Source organism: Pollicipes pollicipes, unplaced genomic scaffold, assembly GCF_011947565.3.
Source record: "Pollicipes pollicipes isolate AB1234 unplaced genomic scaffold, Ppol_2.1 Scaffold_4740;HRSCAF=5597_pilon_pilon_pilon, whole genome shotgun sequence".
NCBI classification, from domain to species: domain Eukaryota; kingdom Metazoa; phylum Arthropoda; class Thecostraca; order Pollicipedomorpha; family Pollicipedidae; genus Pollicipes; species Pollicipes pollicipes.
Genome location: NW_023596545.1, coordinates 704,079 through 724,461, shown reverse-complemented (window position 1 = coordinate 724,461; position 20,383 = coordinate 704,079). Strand labels below are relative to the sequence as shown.

At 62.0% G+C, this 20,383-nt stretch overlaps 2 protein-coding genes across 2 annotated transcripts in view; one reads left to right on the top strand and one right to left on the bottom strand.

Annotated features, from left to right (window-relative positions):
• Positions 1-3,749, top strand: LOC119098836 (arylsulfatase B-like). Its single transcript, XM_037221883.1, has 3 exons — positions 1-4; positions 2,433-3,669; positions 3,707-3,749. The coding sequence occupies exons 1-3, from the start codon at positions 1-3 to the stop codon at positions 3,747-3,749; spliced, it is 1,284 nt and encodes a 427-aa protein (XP_037077778.1).
• An 852-nt stretch (positions 3,750-4,601) lies between these two features.
• The window catches only part of LOC119098835 (peroxidasin homolog), a 44,508-nt gene continuing 28,726 nt past the window's right edge, over positions 4,602-20,383 (bottom strand). Inside the window, 19 exon segments of the mRNA XM_037221882.1 lie at positions 4,602-4,931; positions 5,383-5,731; positions 6,117-6,600; positions 6,602-7,178; positions 7,699-7,865; positions 8,201-8,393; positions 11,351-11,558; positions 12,249-12,482; positions 12,886-12,995; positions 13,524-13,678; positions 13,947-14,076; positions 14,528-14,679; positions 15,052-15,167; positions 16,129-16,276; positions 16,978-17,118; positions 17,633-17,784; positions 18,557-18,609; positions 18,648-18,863; positions 19,674-19,791. Coding sequence (XP_037077777.1) covers positions 4,913-4,931; positions 5,383-5,731; positions 6,117-6,600; positions 6,602-7,178; positions 7,699-7,865; positions 8,201-8,393; positions 11,351-11,558; positions 12,249-12,482; positions 12,886-12,995; positions 13,524-13,678; positions 13,947-14,076; positions 14,528-14,679; positions 15,052-15,167; positions 16,129-16,276; positions 16,978-17,118; positions 17,633-17,784; positions 18,557-18,609; positions 18,648-18,863; positions 19,674-19,791 — 3,722 coding nt within the window. The 3' untranslated portion in view covers positions 4,602-4,912.

The window sequence follows — 20,383 nt, the reverse complement described above, 5'->3', positions numbered from 1 at the left end:
ATGGGTATTGTCTAAATTACCCTTACTTTCGGTGAACTCCTTAGGCGATAGCTTTATGCGCAACGTAAAAAAGTCGACGTAATCACGTAGTTTATCATCCGTAATTATTATAAGCCAGTTGAAGGGTCTTGAAGGTAAGGAAGTTGAAAGGATGTGCCAGTCATTGAGGTCACGCGCCAACGAGTTGCCTCAGAACTATGCGCCGTTCGTTAATACTAATAAAACCACTCGACTTCCATACAATGCACGGTCTAGGAAAGATCCCTATAGTTTCTCGTGTAAGGTCATCATGGGACCCGGCCTGGCCTCGCTGTGTGACCTGCCAAGCAACATCTTCGCTGCTTTAATGAAACACACTACTTACCGTTGCTGCCCGTGCATCTCTAGAATTGTACATCAGCACAATGGCCGTATCAACGGACAGCAGCTGAATTTCGACTAGTTTCTCGCGTTTTTTGGACGCCTCGATCACTAACCGCGCTTATAATGCATCATGTTTTTGTCGTTTGCTTTTTATTAAAGCCCTTTGAACCAGAAATGATCATTTCAGGGCTATGGGATGAAGGGAAATGGTTAACGGTGTGGCAGACTTGCATGCTTCTGGGGGCCAACAGCCGAGCTTTAACTCGCGCGTACGCCCTGGGTACCCGGTCGGGGTCCCCCTTCCCACGGGGCTCCCGGCCCACTCGTGGCTGACGCATGCGGCCTGCCCCGGACAAGCTGAGTGCCGCGAGAATGCAGGATGAAGCAAGATAGAGGATAAAAGGGAAGGATGTAATAATACATAATGCAGGCTTTTGCCTTCAGGGCACTCCTTCCAGTTTCTGACGGGCACAGTTCTGAGTTCATTTCTGTTATGAATAACAAATTGTTGTAAACTTCACAACTGTCCTCAGCAATTCAAGATTGCGCTTTTCCTAGGCTTAAACAGTGCCTGCCAGATAAACACGCCGCCGGGATTCTTTTTCTTCGGTGAGTAAGGAGAGATGTCAAACTTTCTGGACTTTCCTGCGAGTTTGTACCAAAATTTTGTTAAATCTTCCAACATACGGCGAAAACCTCTCTGCTAAGCGGAAGGTTCATGTCCCCCCTGTCCACCTCCTAAATACGCCCCTGTACCGAGCATAGTGGGCCGCCGCGTTCAGCCCCTTCCGGGCGACAGCAGTAACACGCCCGCACTGCTGCGATGTTTGCTACGTGGCAGGGTCTGCGTCTGAGGTAGAGCTCGGACATTACCCCACTTCCGTATCCCATGCCTTTGAATTGGTCTCTATACCTCGCCCAAAGCGCTTCAATCAGCTCTCAAGACATTTTGGAAATATTATTTTGGCTTTGCCATTAGGACCCCGCTCTTTGGCCCACTGATCGCTCGTTGTTCAGGTCGCTTCAGTCCCATCACCCAGCGGTCTGTGGACTTACTCAGGGTCCGGCCCGACTACCCTGGGCACTGCCTTGAAAACACCAACTGTCTCAAGTCTCGAGAATCTCTACCGCTGCAGCGCCGGGTACCTTCGGGACTCCGGGACCATGACTGCGAGATCGTGGCTCTGGGATCTCCGGGACTTCGGGACCGTGACTCCGGGACCGGGACTCCTTGACCTCCGGGACTCCGGGACCGGGACTCTGGGACCTCCGTGACTCCGGAACCGTGACTCCGGGACTTTCAGAACTCCGGAACCTAGCCTCCGACCCTGTAGGAAGCATCCCTCCTGCCGGTGGTACTCAATCCACAGACTCAGAGGTGACTCGGCTATTTGCTATCACTGCGAAAGGCGCTTCAAGTTATCGATCCCTCGATGTTGACTTTCCGGGCGTGCACGCGAAGCTCAATATTGACCGGGGTTTGCGTGTTATCGCGGCCAGCCGCCGACAAACAAAGCGGTGTGCTGAGACCGTCGAGTTCCCAGACAGCGAAGATGCCTGGCCGCCAGGTTCTCTGACCTGTGCGAAGGCGGGGCCTGTTGCGATTGGTTAGAAGCGCCGCACAGTTTTTATGCGACCGGCAGTCATCTCAGACGGCCGGTTTTAACCAGCGGGGCCTGCGCCTTATCAGCACCGTGGTGTGCTTTGACGGCGGCCGGACGGGCGTCACACGCCGCAAAAGCCGGCAGTGATACCGGAATAATCCGGACAACCACACTTGCGGCCGCCGCCGGCGCCGCGCTGCCCCGGCGCCTGTCACAGCGACGCAGTCGGCCGCCGGCGGTACGTGACGCAGCACTCGGCGTAGCGTGAGAAGATGCGCGCACCGGGCCGGGGCCGCAGCCGGGCGTGGCTGGCGCCGCTGCTGATGGCGCTCCTCTCCGCCGCCCAGGCCGCGCCGCCGCCGCCCCATCTCGTCCTTATCGTGGCCGACGATCTGGGCTACAACGACGTGCCGTGGCACAACACGCTGCTGCGCGCGCCGGCGCTGGCGCGGCTGGCGGCCGGAGGCGCCGTGCTGGAGCAGGCGTACGTGCAGCCCATCTGCACGCCGAGCCGCTCCGCCCTCCTCACCGGGCGCTATCCGTTCCGGCTGGGACGGCAGCACGACGTGCTGTGGCCGGAGGAGCCGACCGGGCTGACGCTGCAGGCCGAGCTGCTACCGCGCCGGCTACGCGCCGCCGGCTACCGCACGCACGCCATCGGTAAGTGGCACTTGGGCTTCTGCCGGCGCGAGTTCACGCCCACCGCGCGCGGCTTCCAGTCGTTCCTCGGCTTCTGGACCGGCTCCCAAGACTACTACGCGCACACGCGCAGGCTCGAGGACGGCTCGTTCGGGCTCGATTTCCGACAGAACCTGAGCGTGGCGCGCCAGTACCGCGGGCGCTACTCGGCCGAGGTGTTCGCCGAAGAGGCGGAGCGTATCATCCTCGCTCACCAGTCCGAGAAGCCGCTCTTCCTGTACCTGGCCTTCCAGAGCGTGCACGCGCCGCTGCAAGTACCCAAGCGATACCGAGACCTGTACCCGGGTGTGCACGACCGCGACCGGCGCACGTTCTGCGGCATGGTGTCGGCGCTGGACGATGCCGTGGCGCGCGTGGAGAAGGCGCTCCGGCACAGCGGCCTCTACAACAACACTGTCATCGTATTCACGACTGACAACGGCGGCCAGGTGCTGGCCGGCGGCAACAACTACCCGCTGCGGGGCAATAAGGTGACGCTGTGGGAGGGCGGCACGCGCGCCGCCTCCTTCGTCCACTCGCCACTGCTGAAGAAGCGGGGCTACGTGAACCGCGGCCTGATCCACGTCACCGACTGGTTCCCGACGCTCCTGAGGTTGGCCGGCCGGCCAACCGTGCCCGCCGACGACCTGGACGGCTTCGACCAGTGGGACACGATCTCCCGCGACCGGCCAAGCCCGCGCGACGAGCTCGTCTACAACATCGACGTGGAGAAGCGGCTGAGTTCCGCCATCCGCGTCGGGAACATGAAGCTCATCTGGGGCCACCCGGGCAGCAAGAACGGCTGGTACCCGGAACCGGGCGTGATCGAGTTGTGGCCGCTGGTGCCGACCGAGCTGGCGCCGACGCGCTACCAGCTGGCGGACCACCGCTGGACGGGCGACAACACCACCTGGCTGTTCGACCTAGCGGCCGACCCCACCGAGCACATGGACCTGTCGGCCGAGCGGCCGGCCACGGTCGCCGAGCTGAAGCACCGGCTGCTGCGCCACCGCAGCCAACTCGTGCCGGCCGATTGTCCCCCCCAACGACCCGCTCGGCAGCCCCGACAACTTCGGCCACGTGTACGCCACCGGCTGGTGCTAGCCTCCCTCCGTCGGCTGCTGGTGGTGCCCTCCCATGAGCTGTCGCTATTGTCTACTCGGTGACCGTTTCCAGTGCTGCACTTTAGGGAAGGAAGTATCACCGGCTAAACGCAGCAAAAGGTGTGGACAGGAAGCACTTTATAGGCACATTAAACGACGTTTGAAATCCACTCTGTCTTTGCAGCGGGTTGCGTGATACAACTCTTTCCAAATGCGTGCTACGAGCAGCGAAACTACACGGAAACCCGCCGGACCTTGTGACGGTGGCGGATCTAGCCCGAGTTTTTTTTTGGGGGGGGGGGGGGGCAACCGTTCGTCGCCAGCTGGCTGGTGTGGGATCCGAGGTCCAGTGCATGGTGCCTCTCGCGAGTATCTAGTAGGGGCACCATTCAAAACCGAAAAAAATACCGAAATGCTTTTGAATCTTGAACTGAAGTTAAAACAAAACCGGTAAAAACAGTTAAAGTTAAAACAGACGGTAAGTAGACTAAACTTTTATGAAGTTATGGGTTTTTTTGGGGGGGGGGGGGCGAACATACTCCCAGAGGTTTTTGGGAGCCATGGCCCCGTGCCCCCCCCCCCCCCCAGGATCCGCCTAGGCCTTGTGAGATTGAACAGAACACACGTCTCATCTGCTTGTGTCAAATGTCGACCAACGTTAAGATGGACTCTGCCGTCCTCGCTCTACAGCCTCCACTCTGGAACACGGCCGGTGGCTGACGAGTGGCGGTGATAATGCCTGCATTATCCGGTGACTGCCTGTCCTCGCTTTAAGGCCTCCACCCTTGAATACGGTCGGTGACTGCCTGCTGCTGCACAGCTCGTGAGTTTACCGGGAAGGCAAACACGAACGTTGAAAAAATCAGTATATTAATCCTACATTAGTATCGTAAGCATTTATATCTTGCTGAGTGCACCATCGGACGTGCGCGTTGTGAGGCGAGAAAGCTCGCATCAGCTGACACCGGCACGAGCCGGCACTGTAAGCAGCGCCCCTGGCGGCAGGGAGCGGAGTCGCGGCTGGCGGCGGCCGCGCGGTTCAGGCAGCGCGGCGCGGCCGGCAGCTGGCAGTGAGGGGTTCGTCTCGAGCCGGGGCGCCAGCTCGGACCGCTCCGGGAGAGTATCACAGGGTCGGACTGCCCGTCCGGTCTGGCAGCGCGCCGGCTACGACCGAGAGTCCCGGCTGCGGCACAGGCACACAGTGACGTCGCAGGCGACCGCCATAACCACGGCGCATCAGAGGACAAAGCAGATAACATGGATATCAACATCGGCGTACAACATAATCAGTCCGGGCGCTTGTCCGTCTACACTCCTGTCTATTTGTCATTCCTCACCCTTGGCATGGCTGAATCTCTCTGTTCATTCTATTCACAGTCTAGCTCTGTCCTCTTTCCCTGTCCTTCGTCCCTCCCTATCTTCCCCTTTCTTCTTTCTTACCCCTCTCCTCTCTTCTCCCTCTCTCCCTCTCCCTCTCACTCCCCTTCCCATCCCTCCCTCCCATCCCCCCTCCCTCTCACCCTCTCTCCCTCTCATTCCCCTTCTCCCCATCCCTCCCTCCATCCTTCTCTCCCTCTCCCTCCACCCCTCCCTCCCTCCCTCCCTCCCCGCTCCCTCCCTTCCTCCCTACTAACCCGGGCCTGGACCGGCCGGGCGCCGTCAGCCGCCGGTGCCTCCGTCTCTGCTGGCGGCGCCCCAGCTCACTCTGCTGCAGCCGGCGCAGCTGCTTTCTCATGCGCACCAGCGAGCGGTGCATGCGCGCCATCACCTCCTCCAGGCCCTGGATGCGCTCCTCAGTCACGTCCTCCATGTGGTAAATATCGGCCACCGCCGGAGCCGGAACCGAAGTCGGAGCCGCGGCCGGGGCCGGAGACGGAGCCGGAGCCGGAGCCGGAGCCGGAGCCGGGTCCGTCAGGTGGTTGTGGGTGGAGAGCAGCACGGAGCGGCGTGCTCGGCCCGGCCGCGCTCCCTCCGCTGAACAATCTGCAGCGGGGAGAGAGCGATCTGTGCTCGGGACCGCGGTAACCTCTCAGAGAAACTCCAGTGCAGGACACGGCTGATGCGTTACGAGCCAGCCTGCCCTGGCAGTCATTCAAAACAGCGCAGTTAATTGTTAAATAACTGTCCAACTATAGACCAGTAAAACTTAGCGATCAGAGGTAGGTACTAAACAAAGGAATCGCTTAATCACATCAAGCTTAATGGTCTTACGTCAAGAAATAAGAGGCCCTTGAACGATTTTTAAAAAAAAGGTCGTCTGACAGGCCTGTCACCGTTGAGGTGGCCGAGAACCACAGGCGAGCAAGCACGAGCACAAGCCCGGCTGCCGACCGCTCTACCTCCCAACATTTGGTCCCTCGCTACCTACCCTCGCCTCGGCAACTCTTGCAGTCGACCCACATGCGCAGGTCGACCTGCGGCGTGCTTTCGCAGTCGATGATGCGCGGCGACTGTCGCTCGGGCACGCGGAACACATCACGCGCCACCTGGTGCAGCGCGTCGCCGTTGTCGCAGAGAATGCGCGCCAGGTTTGTCTGCTTCAGCTGCGCCAGCTGGCCGGGCGTGAACACGCCGGCCGCCTCGTACCAGAACCGGTCGCCGTCGCGGAGCCGGCGAAACTGGTCGGCCAGCAGGCAGACGAACGTCGGCCCCATCTTGGCGCCGGGCGCGTGCTCCTCCAGCATGCCGCCGATCCAGAGGTCCACGTTGTCCGGGTGACCGTACAGCTGGCGCAGCTCGTCGCGGGCGCGCGCGCTGCGGATTTCGCGCGCGAAGTCGGCGAAGCTGGCGGCGGCGCGCAAGCCGCAGTGGCGGCGCCAGGCGTTGTAGCCGGGCAGGCCGTGATCGCGGCCCGCGCTGCATGTTGATGGCGGCCAGGTCGAGCGACACCTGGTGGTGCAGCGAGAAGAGCTTCTCGGTCAGCTCGGCGTTCAGCAGCTGGTCGGGCGTGTGGACCTTGGCCGGGCTGGCGAACAGACCGCGCAGGATGGGGTCCACGCCGCCCTCCTGCACCAGCCGCCAGGGCGCGAAGAAAGCCCGGTGCAACGGCAGATTGCCCTGCGGGATCGGCTGGAACGTCTCGTTGAGCCGGTGCAGCACCGGCCCCACCAGGCCGTGGCCGAACCGGAACGCGGCCGTGGCGAAGGCGTTGCTGATCGTCGGCTCGACGGTCGGGTCGTAGCCGGCGTAGTCACCGAGCTGGCGCATGCCGTCCGGGCCGAGCACCAGCGGCAGCCAGTGTCGGTAGGTGATGTGCTGGATCTGGGCGCCCACCACGCGGCGCGCCTCCTGGTACAGCTCCTCGCCGTGCCAATGCGGGCTGAGGCGCGCCAGCTCGTCCGCCACGCGGTTATGCTCGCGCAGCCAGACCGTGTGCATGGCCGACAGGCCCAGCTGCTCGTTGGCGCGCACGTCTCCCGCCATGAAGCAGCTGGCGGCCGCGAGGAGCAGAAATCAGTCAGGTCCGGCGTGGCGCCACCAGGCCACCGCCGCCACGCGGGTCCGCGCAAGGCTCCAGTTGGACGGCGGGAGGACGCGGGAGCACAGCATCACAACAGTCACACACCAACGACGCGAACAGCGACGCCAACGGTGACGCCAGCAGCGACGCCAGCAGCGACGCCAACAGCGACGCCAACAGCGACGCCAGCAGCGACGCCAGCAGCGACGCCAACGGCGACGCCAACAGCGACGCCAACAGCGACGCCAGCAGCGACGCCAACAGCGACGCCAACGGTGACGCCAACAGCAATGCCAACAGCGACGCGTCGATCACATCAGAATAAAAGCGCGCGCACCCCTCCCCCCCCACACAAACACGTACAGACCTAACGTCACATCCCCACGAAACCACAAGCACTGACGCCCTTACACCTGGACAGCCAAAGATGCAGCAATGCCACTGCGTGGCTGAACGGCTCTGAACTTGGCGAGCGCGCCCGCGGCCTCACCCGATGTCGCTGCGGTCCGCCTGGTCGCGCTGGCAGTCCACCGGCACGCCGTCGTTGAAGGGCATGAACGGCCGGTGCGGGCGAGAGAAGATGCCGTTCCTCAGCCGACCCGACGGGTAGCTCAGGTTTCGCAGGTGGTGCGCCTGCGTCTCCGTGTTGCCGTATATCTGTCGAGCGACGCGGCGCGGTCGGTGATGGCCGGCGGACGTGCGGAGAGGACAAGGAACCTCTGGTACGTCACGTGACCACTGGGCGTACAAAGACGGGCAAAGTCTGGGACGTCACGTGACAACGAAGCGTACAGCTCAGAGCGACGAGCGGTCCCCGCGGAACCACATGCCATTGTGTTATTATCATTACCTGTGAGCTGGCACGGGGGGGGGGGGGGGGGCAGTGACCTGCCCGCCACGCCACAGTTTCGGGTGCGAGTACCGATCCAGACCGCCGCGCTCTTGGGCCGTCCGGCCGGCGCTGCAGCCCTGCCTCGGCCGCCGCAGCTCACCATGCTGCCGTCGATGAAGCTGGAGAGGCCGTTGATCTGCTCGCGCGGCATCAGCTGGTGGCCGAAGACGGAGGTGGAGCCGGAGCCGCAGGCCGCCGAGCTGCGCACCAGCCGCATGCAGCGGTGATGGCCTTGGCGCCGGTCCCCCGGCGGGATGGCGATGTTGAAGCACGGCGCCACATTCTGGCACGTGCTGCCGGCAGGCGGAGCTAAGTGTCAGGACAGACAACGGACCACACGCTTCGCGCTACATGGCATCGACCGAGTCGGTCAACTTTTTCATTTGAGCAGCTTGCACCATACTGTGTAATGTTCTACCACGTGAAGCACCGCAAACAATCGTGCCCGTCCACCAGACGGCCGAAACATTCGGAGCATGATGATAATGAGTTGCTTGCGGCGATAGTCAAAATAATGCGCATAATTACCTCGCCTAGAAAGGCTAGACTCGGATTGCCACTCACCACCTGGCTGCACTGGACGGTATCAACCGCTATGGTACGTGATGTGAATAAACCGGAATATCAAAATCGGGACTACCAATGATGGCGCGAACTCATCCTCGTCGAATGGCGCAAAAAGTACGGCAGACAATGGTCATGAGCATAGGGGAATCCTGGGGGGGGGGGGGGGGGGGAGGGGGAGGGGGGGGCACAGGCCCCCAAAAACTCTGAGAGTATGTCTTGGCCCCTTCAAAGCATTCCCAGAACAGAGTATCAAAACAAAACGCATGTTGACGCGGCTTAGTCATACTTTGCGCAAACATCGTGTTTGATAAGTGCACTGGACCTCGGATCCCACACCGACCAGCTAGCGATGAACGGTTGGCCCTCTCCCCAAACTCCAGGCTAGATTCACCCCTGGTCTTGAGCTGTCGTGCAAGGCTTTTGTGGACAAATGATACCACCTGATTACAGCGGCGGCCACCATAGCCCCCGTCATTCGACGCAGCGGCGCCGTCGACTCAGTGTTGGCGGCGAGCCCTTCAGATGACGCGATTCGCTGTGACCAACACCGCGTCTGCGGTCTAAGCCTGGCGTTTCTGATGCTTTCAGCACACAGAACCGGCGCCGGTCGCCGACTGGCCGGCTGCCTGCCTTCTGTCGGGAAGGGCTGTGGAGTCGGCCACGGCACCGCTCGCGTGAATTCCGAACAGACTCCGCGGCCTGTTAGCCCTCCCGCGACACCACACAGACACCGCTGCCAGCCAGTCCTGCCTGAAAACCTGCCCTGCCTTATCTGTTTGATAATTCCCCGAAAAACTCCACGGTCTCCCAGCAGCCCCGATGCAGTGCACACGAACTTCCCAGTTGGCCGAGCTCTGACAAGGAACGCGCAGATCGTCCTCCCGTCCTCCCCTCCGGCCAGGGGAAGCGGCGTCAGCCTGGCCCCGTCCTCCGCTCCGGTCAGGGGAGGTGGCGTCGGCCTGACCCGTCCTCCGCTCCGGCCACGGGAGGCGGCGTCAGCCTGACCCGTCCTCCGCTCCGGCCACGGGAGGCGGCGTCAGCCTAGCCCCGTCCTCCGCTCCGGCCAGGGGAGGCGGCGTCAGTCTGACCCGTCCTCCGCTCCGGCCAGGGAGGTGACGTCAGCCTGACCCGTCCTGCGCTCCGGCCACGGGAGGCGGCGTCAGCCTGACCCGTCCTGCGCTCCGGTCAGGGGAGGCGGCGTCAGCCTGACCCGTCCTCCGCTCCTGCCAGGGGAGGCGGCGTCAGCCTGGCTCTGTCCTCCACTCCGGTCAGGGGAGGCGGCGTCAGCCTGACCCCGTCCACAACTTACGCAGAGCGGAGCAGGGGACGGGATCAGGCCACCTCTGACCAGAAGTTTTTACACTTTGTTCCCAGTTGGTCGCTTTGCCGCCATTCCAGGGATGGCTCAACGGGATGGTGGGTTGACTGCTGTCCTTCCCGTTTCGTAGGATCCCACCGCATGATGCGAGCCTCGTGCCAGCATTGGTTGCAAACATTGTCGTCGGCAGCTGTTGCGCAACGACTGCAGTGGCAGACACTAAGCCCTTCCCCCGCCCCCTTCCATCCATCCAAGAGGTCTGCACCGGCTGAAGCCGCCCACCGCTGTCGGAAACGCACGGACGGCGCGCGGCGCGCTCCCGGCTGGGGATAGCAGGTGTTTGTCCACTACGCCGGGGAGCCCGCCGTCGGTGTACGCCGGTGGGCCGGGGTCCGGGCCGGCCTGACCGCGGTGCGGTGCCAGGGGCACGGCTGCCCCACGCAGCCGGCGCTGTAGTCAGCCGCCAGGGCAGTGGGAACAGTCCGCGGCGCCGCCCGGACACTGGTCCGACCCTGGCTGACTCGCAGGACAAACCGTCCCACCGCGCAGCACCCCTCACCCCGCTGAAATTCGCATATTTGTGCGGGCAGATGTTGCATGTGTCTGGCTTTTGACGCAGTGTCCATGGGCGATGATCTTCAAAATCAGCGGGATATCGGGCCCAGTCATGATTTTCACGTCATTCCACCCTTGCTCCGGGCATGCGATATTAATACCAGACAAGTGTCCGACCCGGCCGACTCTCGTATCTGACTAGAATCTCACGCCCTCTTCAAACCTCGATGCGTGCATAAGCTTCCGCAGTACTTAAAGTTTCAATGCGTTGCACGCCCGTCCTGTTGAGCTACCACACACTTGCCCCGTGCGACAGACTTGGAGCACTCGCATTAGTGCCTCGCATCACCGGACTATTCAAACTTGCACCACGCTCCGAGCTGTTACACCGTGTACCATGCCACTGACCAGTCACACTGCCGTACCACTGACATGTTATACGGTACCCCGTACCCCTGACATGACACACTGGACCCGTACCGTTAACATGTCAGACTGTACCTCATACCGCTGACATGTCACACTGCACCCCGTACCGCTGGCATGTCACACCCCATATCTTTGACATGTCATACTGTACCTCATGCCAGGTGTCCCAGCCACACCGTTGAGCCATGACACTGAGACCAATACCAGTGAAACCGTTACACTGAGAACCATACCAGTGACCCGTCGCACCAAGACACGTGCCAGTGACCTCTTACTGTAGCCCATCCACGAGCCTAATCATACTGAGACCCACGCCACTGACCCGTCACGCTCACACTGGCCGGACCAATGGGTTTTCACGCCGTGCTGGCCACCACTGACCTGTCGCACTCGTGCTGGCCGTCAAAGCTGACCTCGCTGAAGGCGGGCAGCGCGTGGTCCATATCGTGGTCCACGAACTGCCCCCACTGCATCAGCATGGCGCTGAACTCGGTGTCCTCGGTGATGACGTCGGTGGCGGCCAGCCGCGAGCTGACCAGGCGTGGGTTCGGCAGCAGGAAGCCGTTGTATCGGGAGGATCGGTCGGCTCCTGGTGACCGGACGGCATGACGTCACGGACGCGGCGCCGGCAGCAGCCGACCGGTGGCGGTGAGCAGCCCCGCCCCGACTGCAGCGGCGCACCGCTGTACATTTATGAGCCGCACGACCAACGCAGCCGTACGAAGTATTACGTACGCGCTGCTGAGAGCGGTCCTGGCGCGCCGGCCGGCTCGTTCACGGATACATGAGATCACAACATGTGGCGCGCCCGGCCGCGTCGGCGGAGGGGGGGGCGGGGGGGGGGGGGGGGGGGCTCTGGAGGTGTAGGGTGCCCGCCCGCGGTCGAGCGGATGTGGCACTAGTCTGTGGTAGAACACTGTCTTCATCCGGGCTTGTCGCTGTGGAGTTCTATGAAGTTTGTACGCGACGGCAATAACGGTCATCAAAGATAAAAGCACGCAAGCTTGGAACTACACATTTGGCGCTGACCCGTCGTTTTACGAGGGACGACAATGGAGCTTGCATTCTGATCCCAACACTAAAATGTCGTCAACATCGCCATCATGCGCGAACTCCGCAAGGGCGGCATTCGCAACGTCTTGCCAGTCGCCGATTCTCTCGCTAGAGTGGCGTACGCCTCATAAAATGTTCGAGATTCGTTGAAGCTCCCGAGGCGTGGTCCGAGGGTCGAGGTTCGAGGGTCATTCGTTGAAGCTCCCGAGGTCCGAGGGTCGCTCACCTCGGGGCGTATTGAAGCCGTTTTCATACTGGGCGGGCAGCAGGCGGCGGAAGCCGACCAGCGAGGCGCCCCACAGCGGCTGCTGCAGGTTGTTGCAGGTGCCGTCGGCGCTGCGGTAGCGGCTGTGGAAGCAGATGTTGCTGCAGTTGAGGCGGCGCCGGTGGGACGAGCAGCCGGAGAGGTCGCGCAGCCGCTCCATCTGGCCCGGCGACAGCAGGTCCGAGTAAGAGTATGCTGCAACGACCCGGCCCCAGTCAGGCGGCGGCAGTGCGGCCGCGGCCGAATACACCCAAACAGGGCAGCAACAGGTCAAGCCAGTTAGCGCACTCCGAACCCAGTACGAGACCGCCGTCCAAAACCCGCGAAACAAGTGAAGACCAACATCGAGAGGAACACGTGGTCCAAGTACACTCTCGGAGACGATGATAGGACCGCGAGCATGCAATAGCAGATCTAAAAAAAAACATCCGTTGCAAGATTGAACAACGCATTAACATGGGATGACAAGCGCTTTCCGATCACATTGGGGCCGGGACAGTTACTCCAATCACTGTTTCCGCATGCGGAACAGCTCCGAATGCAGCCCGGCTGGAGCAGGCTGCATGCCTGCCTGACCGAGCAGCGGGTGTCAGCTCACTCGTGAGGTTGAAACGGGATCCGGACTCCACCAGCCGCTTGACCAGCTCCAGGGCGCGCTCGAAGATCTCGCCAGCGCGCGCTTGGTCCAGCGCCTCGTCCGTGGGGAACCTGCGCCATGCACGGCCAAGCCGGACGCCGGTGTCATGCGTGGCAAGAGCTGCGGCAGCAAACCTCACGCAGCGCAAACAGAGCCGCCGCTGCAGTGGACATACCGAGTCGGTCTTCATGACGCAGAGTATCCCACACACCTGTTGCAATGACGAGATTGAGCAAACCACCCATTCTAATGCCACATACACAAGCGCATCGGTATAGAACAGAAGCGGCTGAAACGGCCTTTCGCTGTCCTGCAGAACGAGAAAACTGAGCTAGTAATTGTAGCACCGCATAAAAGCTACCCACAGTTGTAATGACAGAGATACCGAGCGCCAAAGTTGTGACGAACACCCGAAACTGAACGTACGACAAAGAAGTGTCAACAACACGGGCAACTCTCTGCTCTAAGAGGATAGTTCCCGACGCTCACTATCACAGGTTTCTATGCCTTTTGGCTGCATCAGATCACGGCCGGCCGGAGTGCCGGCCGGGGAGAGTCCAGGGTCAAGTCGGGAGTCGATCGATGCGCCAGATCTGCACCTGAAGATCTGCAGCAGCTCGTGCGGCGTGCGGCGATGGTGGCGCGGCTGTGAGAACAGCTGACGCAGGGTACGGTTCAGCGCGATCTCGACATCGCGCGTCGCTTCTGCCGCGCTCTGGCTGACGAACTGGTCTCCGGGACGGGCGGACGACGTCTGGCGACGGCAGCACGTCAGCGGCGTGACCGAGCAGCCACTACAATCACGCTCTTCGACGGGCCTCGGGTCGGCACTGCCCCCAGCACTGCCCCCAGCACTGCCCCCAGCACTGCCCCCAGCACTGCCCCCAGCACTGACACCGCACAGTCGCACCGAAGGACGGACGCTGAGAGGCAGCCTTGTCCGAAATCACCAACACAGCGAGCCGGCCAGCTGTGGTCTGATGCCCCGTGATGAGCGTGCAGTGCGGACCGTGATCACTGACCTGGGCAGCGGCGACGGCCAGGTGTGTGGTAGCCACAGCGTGGCCCACGCCGTTGTCGACGTTGCACTCGTAAATGCCGCCGTCCTGGGCGGTCAGGGTCCTCAGGGTCAAGGCTCCGTCCGTCGTGGCACTGCCGGACACAAGGCCTCGCCGTCAGGACACGCTACGGAGACTGACAGCACTACAGTTGCCAGCCAAACTCTTCGGGAAAACTGAAACATTTGTCACAAGAATCGTAACGCGACGCAGCACGACCAGATCATTTTAGTCTGTGAATGCGAGGTGGGTGTAACTTTCATGCTTGGCCATCGGTCGTTGACGGCTGATTGTTATGAAATCGCCTGTCCTTCCCTACCACCTGTAATGACAATCTTGCTATGATACACGAATAACCAGGTGCCGGCCGGTACCCAAGGGGAGCGGCTCTCAGCTGGTGGCGCGTCATCATCCCTGACCTGTGACCCATCCCTGACCTGTGACCATCGCTGACCTTTGATCCAGCCCTGACCTGTGGCTCAGCCTTGACCCGTGACCAAGCCCTGACTTGTGACCCATCCACCAGCCTGCGACCCAGCCCTGACCTGTGACGTCCGTCGGCGAACAGGTTGCCGCCGACCCTTCTCCAGGTGATCTCCGGCAGCGGCGAGCCGGAGGCGCGGCACGTCAGTGCGATACTTTCGCCGAGGGCGGCCGTCAGGGTCATGGGCGGTCGCTCGGTCAGCACCGGACCCGCCTGGAGCGCCGGGTCAGGTCACACAGGCGGAACAGCAGAGGGGCTGTCGGCCAATGCCCCGAAGTCAGGACCCGCCGGAAGGGCGGAGCGGACAGCCACGATCCCGACGCACCTGAGCCGCGCCATCCACCCAGCCCTGGGGAGGGCCGGCAGTCTCAGGCAGTTTTAGACAGGTTGGGAATCGGGGCAGTCTTGAGGCCACGCAACGGACCGCAGGAGGGTGGTGGGGTGACTCGAGGCAGTGCGAGGGCCTGACTGACGAGCCGACGCAGATTTGCAGTATGATGGAGGGAGAGGGTACACTGACAATTTTACGTGCCATCCCCCCCCCCCACGACCCTCCCTATGACCTTCCCCACTGGAAACACTCACATGGCCGCTGACATCGAGTTCGGCCTCCTCCCTGGCTACGGCCGCCTCGTTCCTGGCCTCACACGTGTACGTGCCCGCGTCGTGGTGCTGCAAGTTGGAGATTCGCAGCACCCCGCCTGGAACGCGAGACGGGGCGGAGCTTCAGTACTCGCAGAGGACTCAGCTGAGCAGCGGACTCAGCTGAGCGTACGACCGGCCGTCGCCGCTGGCGTGGTGCTCGGAGTATCCAGTGGCGCTGCGGCACTGGCAGAGTGGAGCGGTGACGTTCGCTGCCCTAAGCCAGCGGCACTGCGGCACTGGCAGAGTGGAGCGGTGACGTTCGCTGCCCTAAGCCAGCGGCACTGCGGCACTGGTAAAGTGGAGCGGTGACGTTCGCTGCCCTAATCCAGCGGTACTGCGGCACTGGTAAAGTGGAGCGGTGACGTTCGCTGCCCTAATCCAGCGGCACTGCGGCACTGACAAAGTAGGGCGGCGGCGTTCGCTGCCCTGAGACAGGGAGCTGCGCAGGACTGGCAACTGCGCAGGGAGCTGCGCGAACTCGTGCCGCAGGTTGCGGAGACCAAACAATTGACCGGCAGTTGCAGTTGCCGGACAGAGGACAGAGAAGGGGCAATACACAGCGGTTTGGCTCAGCTGCCAGACGACGGCGAAGTTACCGTTCTCAAAACTACCTGTCACATCGCACCGGCTGCTGGCGACATGATAGCAAGCTCATGATACAATGACATGACCACATGACTACATGACCACATGACCACATGACCACATGACCACATGATAGCACGCTCATGATATAATGACATGACTACATGATAGCACGCTCATGATAAAATGACCACATGAAAGCACGCTCATGATACAATAGCATGACTACATGAAAGCGCGCTCATGATACGATGACATGACCACATGATAGCACGCTCAGGATGCAATGACATGACCGCATGATAACGATATGGTCGACGCATGGCCACGCTTGAAATGAAAAGAAACAACGTCATGCTTGAAACTTTCGCCGGCGCCTGATCACCTCGCACCACTACTGAGTGCTGGACGCGTACCCAGCGCCCACCTTACCTCCGGCCAGCACAGCCACGCGCGAGCTGTGCCGGATGCGGCGACCGTTGTGTAGCCAGCTGACCTCGGGCGTCGGGTAGCCGACGGCGCCGCAGGTCAGGTCGACGTTGGCTCCGGCCGGCCTCAGCTGGTCCTGCGGCGGCGCCGTGATGCGGGGGCGCGCTGCCGGCGGCGCCACCGGCCGGTCAGGACACCACACTGGCGCACGCTGGGCCGGCCACGCTCTAGACCCGGGAGGTCTCAGGAGGTCCAAGGCTGAGCACGGACGCTCTGCGCACTGCTAGTGGCGTGGCACCGGGACAAGGCTCATCACACGCCACGTGAACAGTGGGAGGACGCTGGTGACGGAGCCGCTCTCTGGACCCTCAGGGCGGGTACAAGACACCCTGGACGGAGCCGCTCACTGAACCCTCGGGGCGGGTACAAGACACCCTGGACGGAGCCGCTCACTTGACCCTCGGGGCGGGTACAAGACACCCTGGACGGAGCTAAAGGCCCGACCACAAATCGCTGGGTAGCTAGCTGATGGACGCGTATCTGTGGATACGCAAGTGACGTTCAGCGCTCATGCGACATGCATTGCAATCTCACGGAGCCATCTAGTCGCGCCAGACACCGGGATACCAACGACAGGGAATCGGCTGACACAAGATGGAACGTGCACACTTTGGTGGGTCTGTGAGGAAGCAGAAGGCGAGCAGAGGCTGCTAAACCGCACGTTCGTCTCGGAGGACATCGACGCCTGGTATTGAGACGCTGATGTTGTCACGCGGACGTTTGTTGCGGTAACACCTATCCCTCAACTCCTCATTCCAGACAAAAGCGCACGGTGCCCTACCGTGGAGCGGCCGTGAACTCACTCTGCAGCACCAGCTGCGCGGGCGACGACACGCGCCCCAGCCGGTTGGACGCCGAGCAGAGGTACTCGCCGGCGTCTTGCGGCTGCACGTTGATGATAGTCAGGTTGGCTTCGCGCGCCGCGAACCGCAGCTGTCGGCGGGGCAGGGTGGTGTGTTGGACCGAGCCGCCGTGGGAGCATCTCAGCTCCAGCCCTGGGGCTGGGCTTGCTGGCGAAGACGGGCGGCGAAACAGAGCGACGGAGGAAGAGCAGGAGGGGGCTGTTTGCCGGCTGGAGTGAGGCGTGCTGGTGGGCTTCTCTGTGTTATCTGCTCCCAATGAGCGTGCAATTATGTATCGGTTCATAGTCAGTGAGGTCCTCCTGATGTGGTTACTCGGATACGGAGGTCTCTAAACTATTTCCGCGACTTTTGCAGTGAAACTCAGACATGCCCTACTTTTAAGCAAAGCGTTTTAAATATTTGACGAAAATGATATCCGTGTTCATCACTCTTCGACCTCTGACGCCCAATGCATGCCGCGCTCCAGCCCCACTCGGCTGAGCACAAACAACCGCGCAACTGAGCACGCCTAGCCTCGATCCCTCGTGAAGCCGGGTTTGTGCAGCGCCGGCCGCAGCGGCAGCAGGGTCGCCAGCCCGGCTCACCCGGTAGCGAGGCGTCTGGGTGGTGATGGCGTTGCCGCCTCTCAGCCAGAGCAGCTCCGGCGTCGGGTAGCCGTCGACCACGCACACCAGCTCGGCCACGTCACCCACGCCCACGTGCACGTCCTGCGGGGCACGCACAAACCGCGGCCGACCTGCCGGCAGAACTCGCCCTCAGCACCGACCACCAGTGTCAGGCGCGGGAACCCTGCCCGCGCCACGGGGAGCTCACACGCAGCGGCGGCGTGTCATCAGCTGATGAGCCGACGCGGCGCGCCTGCCGCACACTGTCAGGGATCAGCGGCTGTGAGCGAGAGTTGACTCTGACTGCTGATCTAGCCGCGGGGGTCACCTCAGGGGATCTCAGCGGTGGTGACCAGCTGTGACGCGTCGCGCCTGCCGCACACTGTCAGGGATCAGCAGCTGTGAGCCGGGAGTTGACCCTGACTGCTGATCTAGCCGCGGTGGTCACCCCAGGGGATTTCAGCAGCGGTGACAAAGCTGTGACGCGGCGAACGGCCCGCGGCGACAGCCGTGTTGGAACTCACAGCGATCACTCCAGGACAAAGGCATGCGTCCCACCAGGCGCGCCGCTCGTCTCACGCCTCACGGTCTTACGTCGTCGGCCCCAGCCATGGTCACCGTCAGCGGTGAGATCCCCGCCTCCCTTCCTGTCAGCCGCCAGTGGCTGATACCTGCATCGGCGATGTGTGAGTGGTGTTAGGGCCGTGTCGGACCTTGCTGTCTCGCGAGGACTGTGGCGGACCCACCGTCCTCTGCTCGTGCTCACTGTGTGTGGCCAGGGTTGTCCTCCCTGGTGCGGCCCGGCAGCTGGAACGGCCGCCGCTGGGTCGTCAGTCGGTTGTCCTCGCGGTTCCTGCTGTCGAGCACGCGGCTCCGCCGGTCGTAGTAGCTCTGGGCGCTCGCGCCGCGCCGGCCGCTCCTCCTCCTCCTCCTTGGCGAGCTCCTCCTCGCGACTCCTGGGGACGGCGGGGCGGCGGGGGTGGTGGGAGCGGGCGCCTCCTCGGGCGCTCCCGGGTGCGGCATCCCGTCGTCCTGCTGCGGCGAGGAGGGCACGTAACGCACCGTCACCGGCCGCGACTTCACCTGCCCCATTTGGTTTTTGGCCATGCACTCAAACACGGCGTCCGGGTCGCTGGACGGCTCCACCATCAGCGTGCCATCCTCCAGGATCTGGTAGCCGGCCTCCATATTCTCCGGGTCGAGCTCGTTCCTGAAACGGCCATCAGCTGTGAGTGGCGAGCCACGGACACCATCTCTCCGTAGGTGGCCTGACGCGGGGAATGGATCGGCGATAACCAACCATGCAGGACGAAAAACCGATCGGTTTTGCTTTGAACGCGACGTGGACAAGCTGTCTACCTAGAGCTAGCCACCATCCTCTCGGCCAACCGCAGAGGCCTCCTAACCACCACTTACACAGTTTGCACTACCCACGAGCAAAAATAATCGTCCGTGGCAGCTCACATTGTCAAAAGCAAGCACGCACAGGCGTGCCTGCCTAGGATTACTGCGTGCCTCTCTCACAACTGCAAACTAGCGTTGTGCGGAACTAACGAAATCAACGCCGCTTCATAAGCTTTCAAAGGAATAAAATCGCGAGTTCACCAATTCCACCCCGCTTTCATTGGTACAGTTGCAGCGTCCATGAAGCTCATTACGTTAACAACATTCTATCGCGGCGCCGCATTTCAAGGCGTATGCCACCAGTCCGTCCAAATAAGGCATTGATATCGGACCCAGTCGAGTGGCACCTGACGTCACAGAAATAACTAGCCGCGCCGACGTCAACAGCGCCGTTGGCAATTGTTCACCCGAAGAGCGCCAGATCACGAACTCAGCGCCGGACAGCAGCACAAGTTGCGCCACACACCGCGCAGTCGGGCTAATCCTCCGGCGCGAAGTGATGTGTTTACAAGTCAGCCGACAGGGGGCGCTTGCCGTCAGCACCCGGCAGCTGTTGTTCAGCTCGTGGCGGGTTCGCAAATCGTCCGACAGGCGGCGCTAGCCGGGGCCGCCGTACCTGTTGTGCAGCCAGACGATGTCGGGCTGCGGCTCGCCATCCGCCTCGCAGTGGAAGTAAGCTGTCTTGCCGAACGTGATGACTACGTTGCGTGGCTGCTCTGTGAGCTGGGGCGCCGCTGGAGCATAGGAGAGCGCGCCTCAGGAGGCGGCCCTGGTGAGACCCCCGTCGCCCGACTCCCGGGGGCGTACCAGGGACTGTGTGTCAGCTGTCTGGTGTCGGCTCGAGTGGCCCAGTCCCAACGCAGGTGTCATGCATGGGTCAGCACGGAGAGACAGTTGGCAGAAGCGTAGTGGACGCGAGAGGTCATATCCCTGGAGGCGAGACGGAGGATGTAGCAGCGAACGAACGCCACACAATTAGTACACGACCCGACCCATCTCGTGTGAAGATGCAGCTGCGTCGATAAAGACAAGGTCACGGGTTCAGCCCCTACTGAGACCGACCTCGGTGACCCACGCCCTCTGCACGACGACAGCCAGCCTTGCACGCTTCACCGCAGCGAGTTTTTAGCTCAGCCAACCGCGTGACACGATCCGGTACAGCTCGGGGCCGGCGGGGCGGGCGCAGCGTGGAGCGGCCGCCTCGCGCCCTTGCAAAAGTCTCACACTAACCCCGCGGGATTGTGGAAGAGAGATAAAACTGCGTTCGTGCAGTCCTTCCAAGCCCTCCCCGGGGTACACTGCTGTCGGCGTCGGTCCACCCCCAGG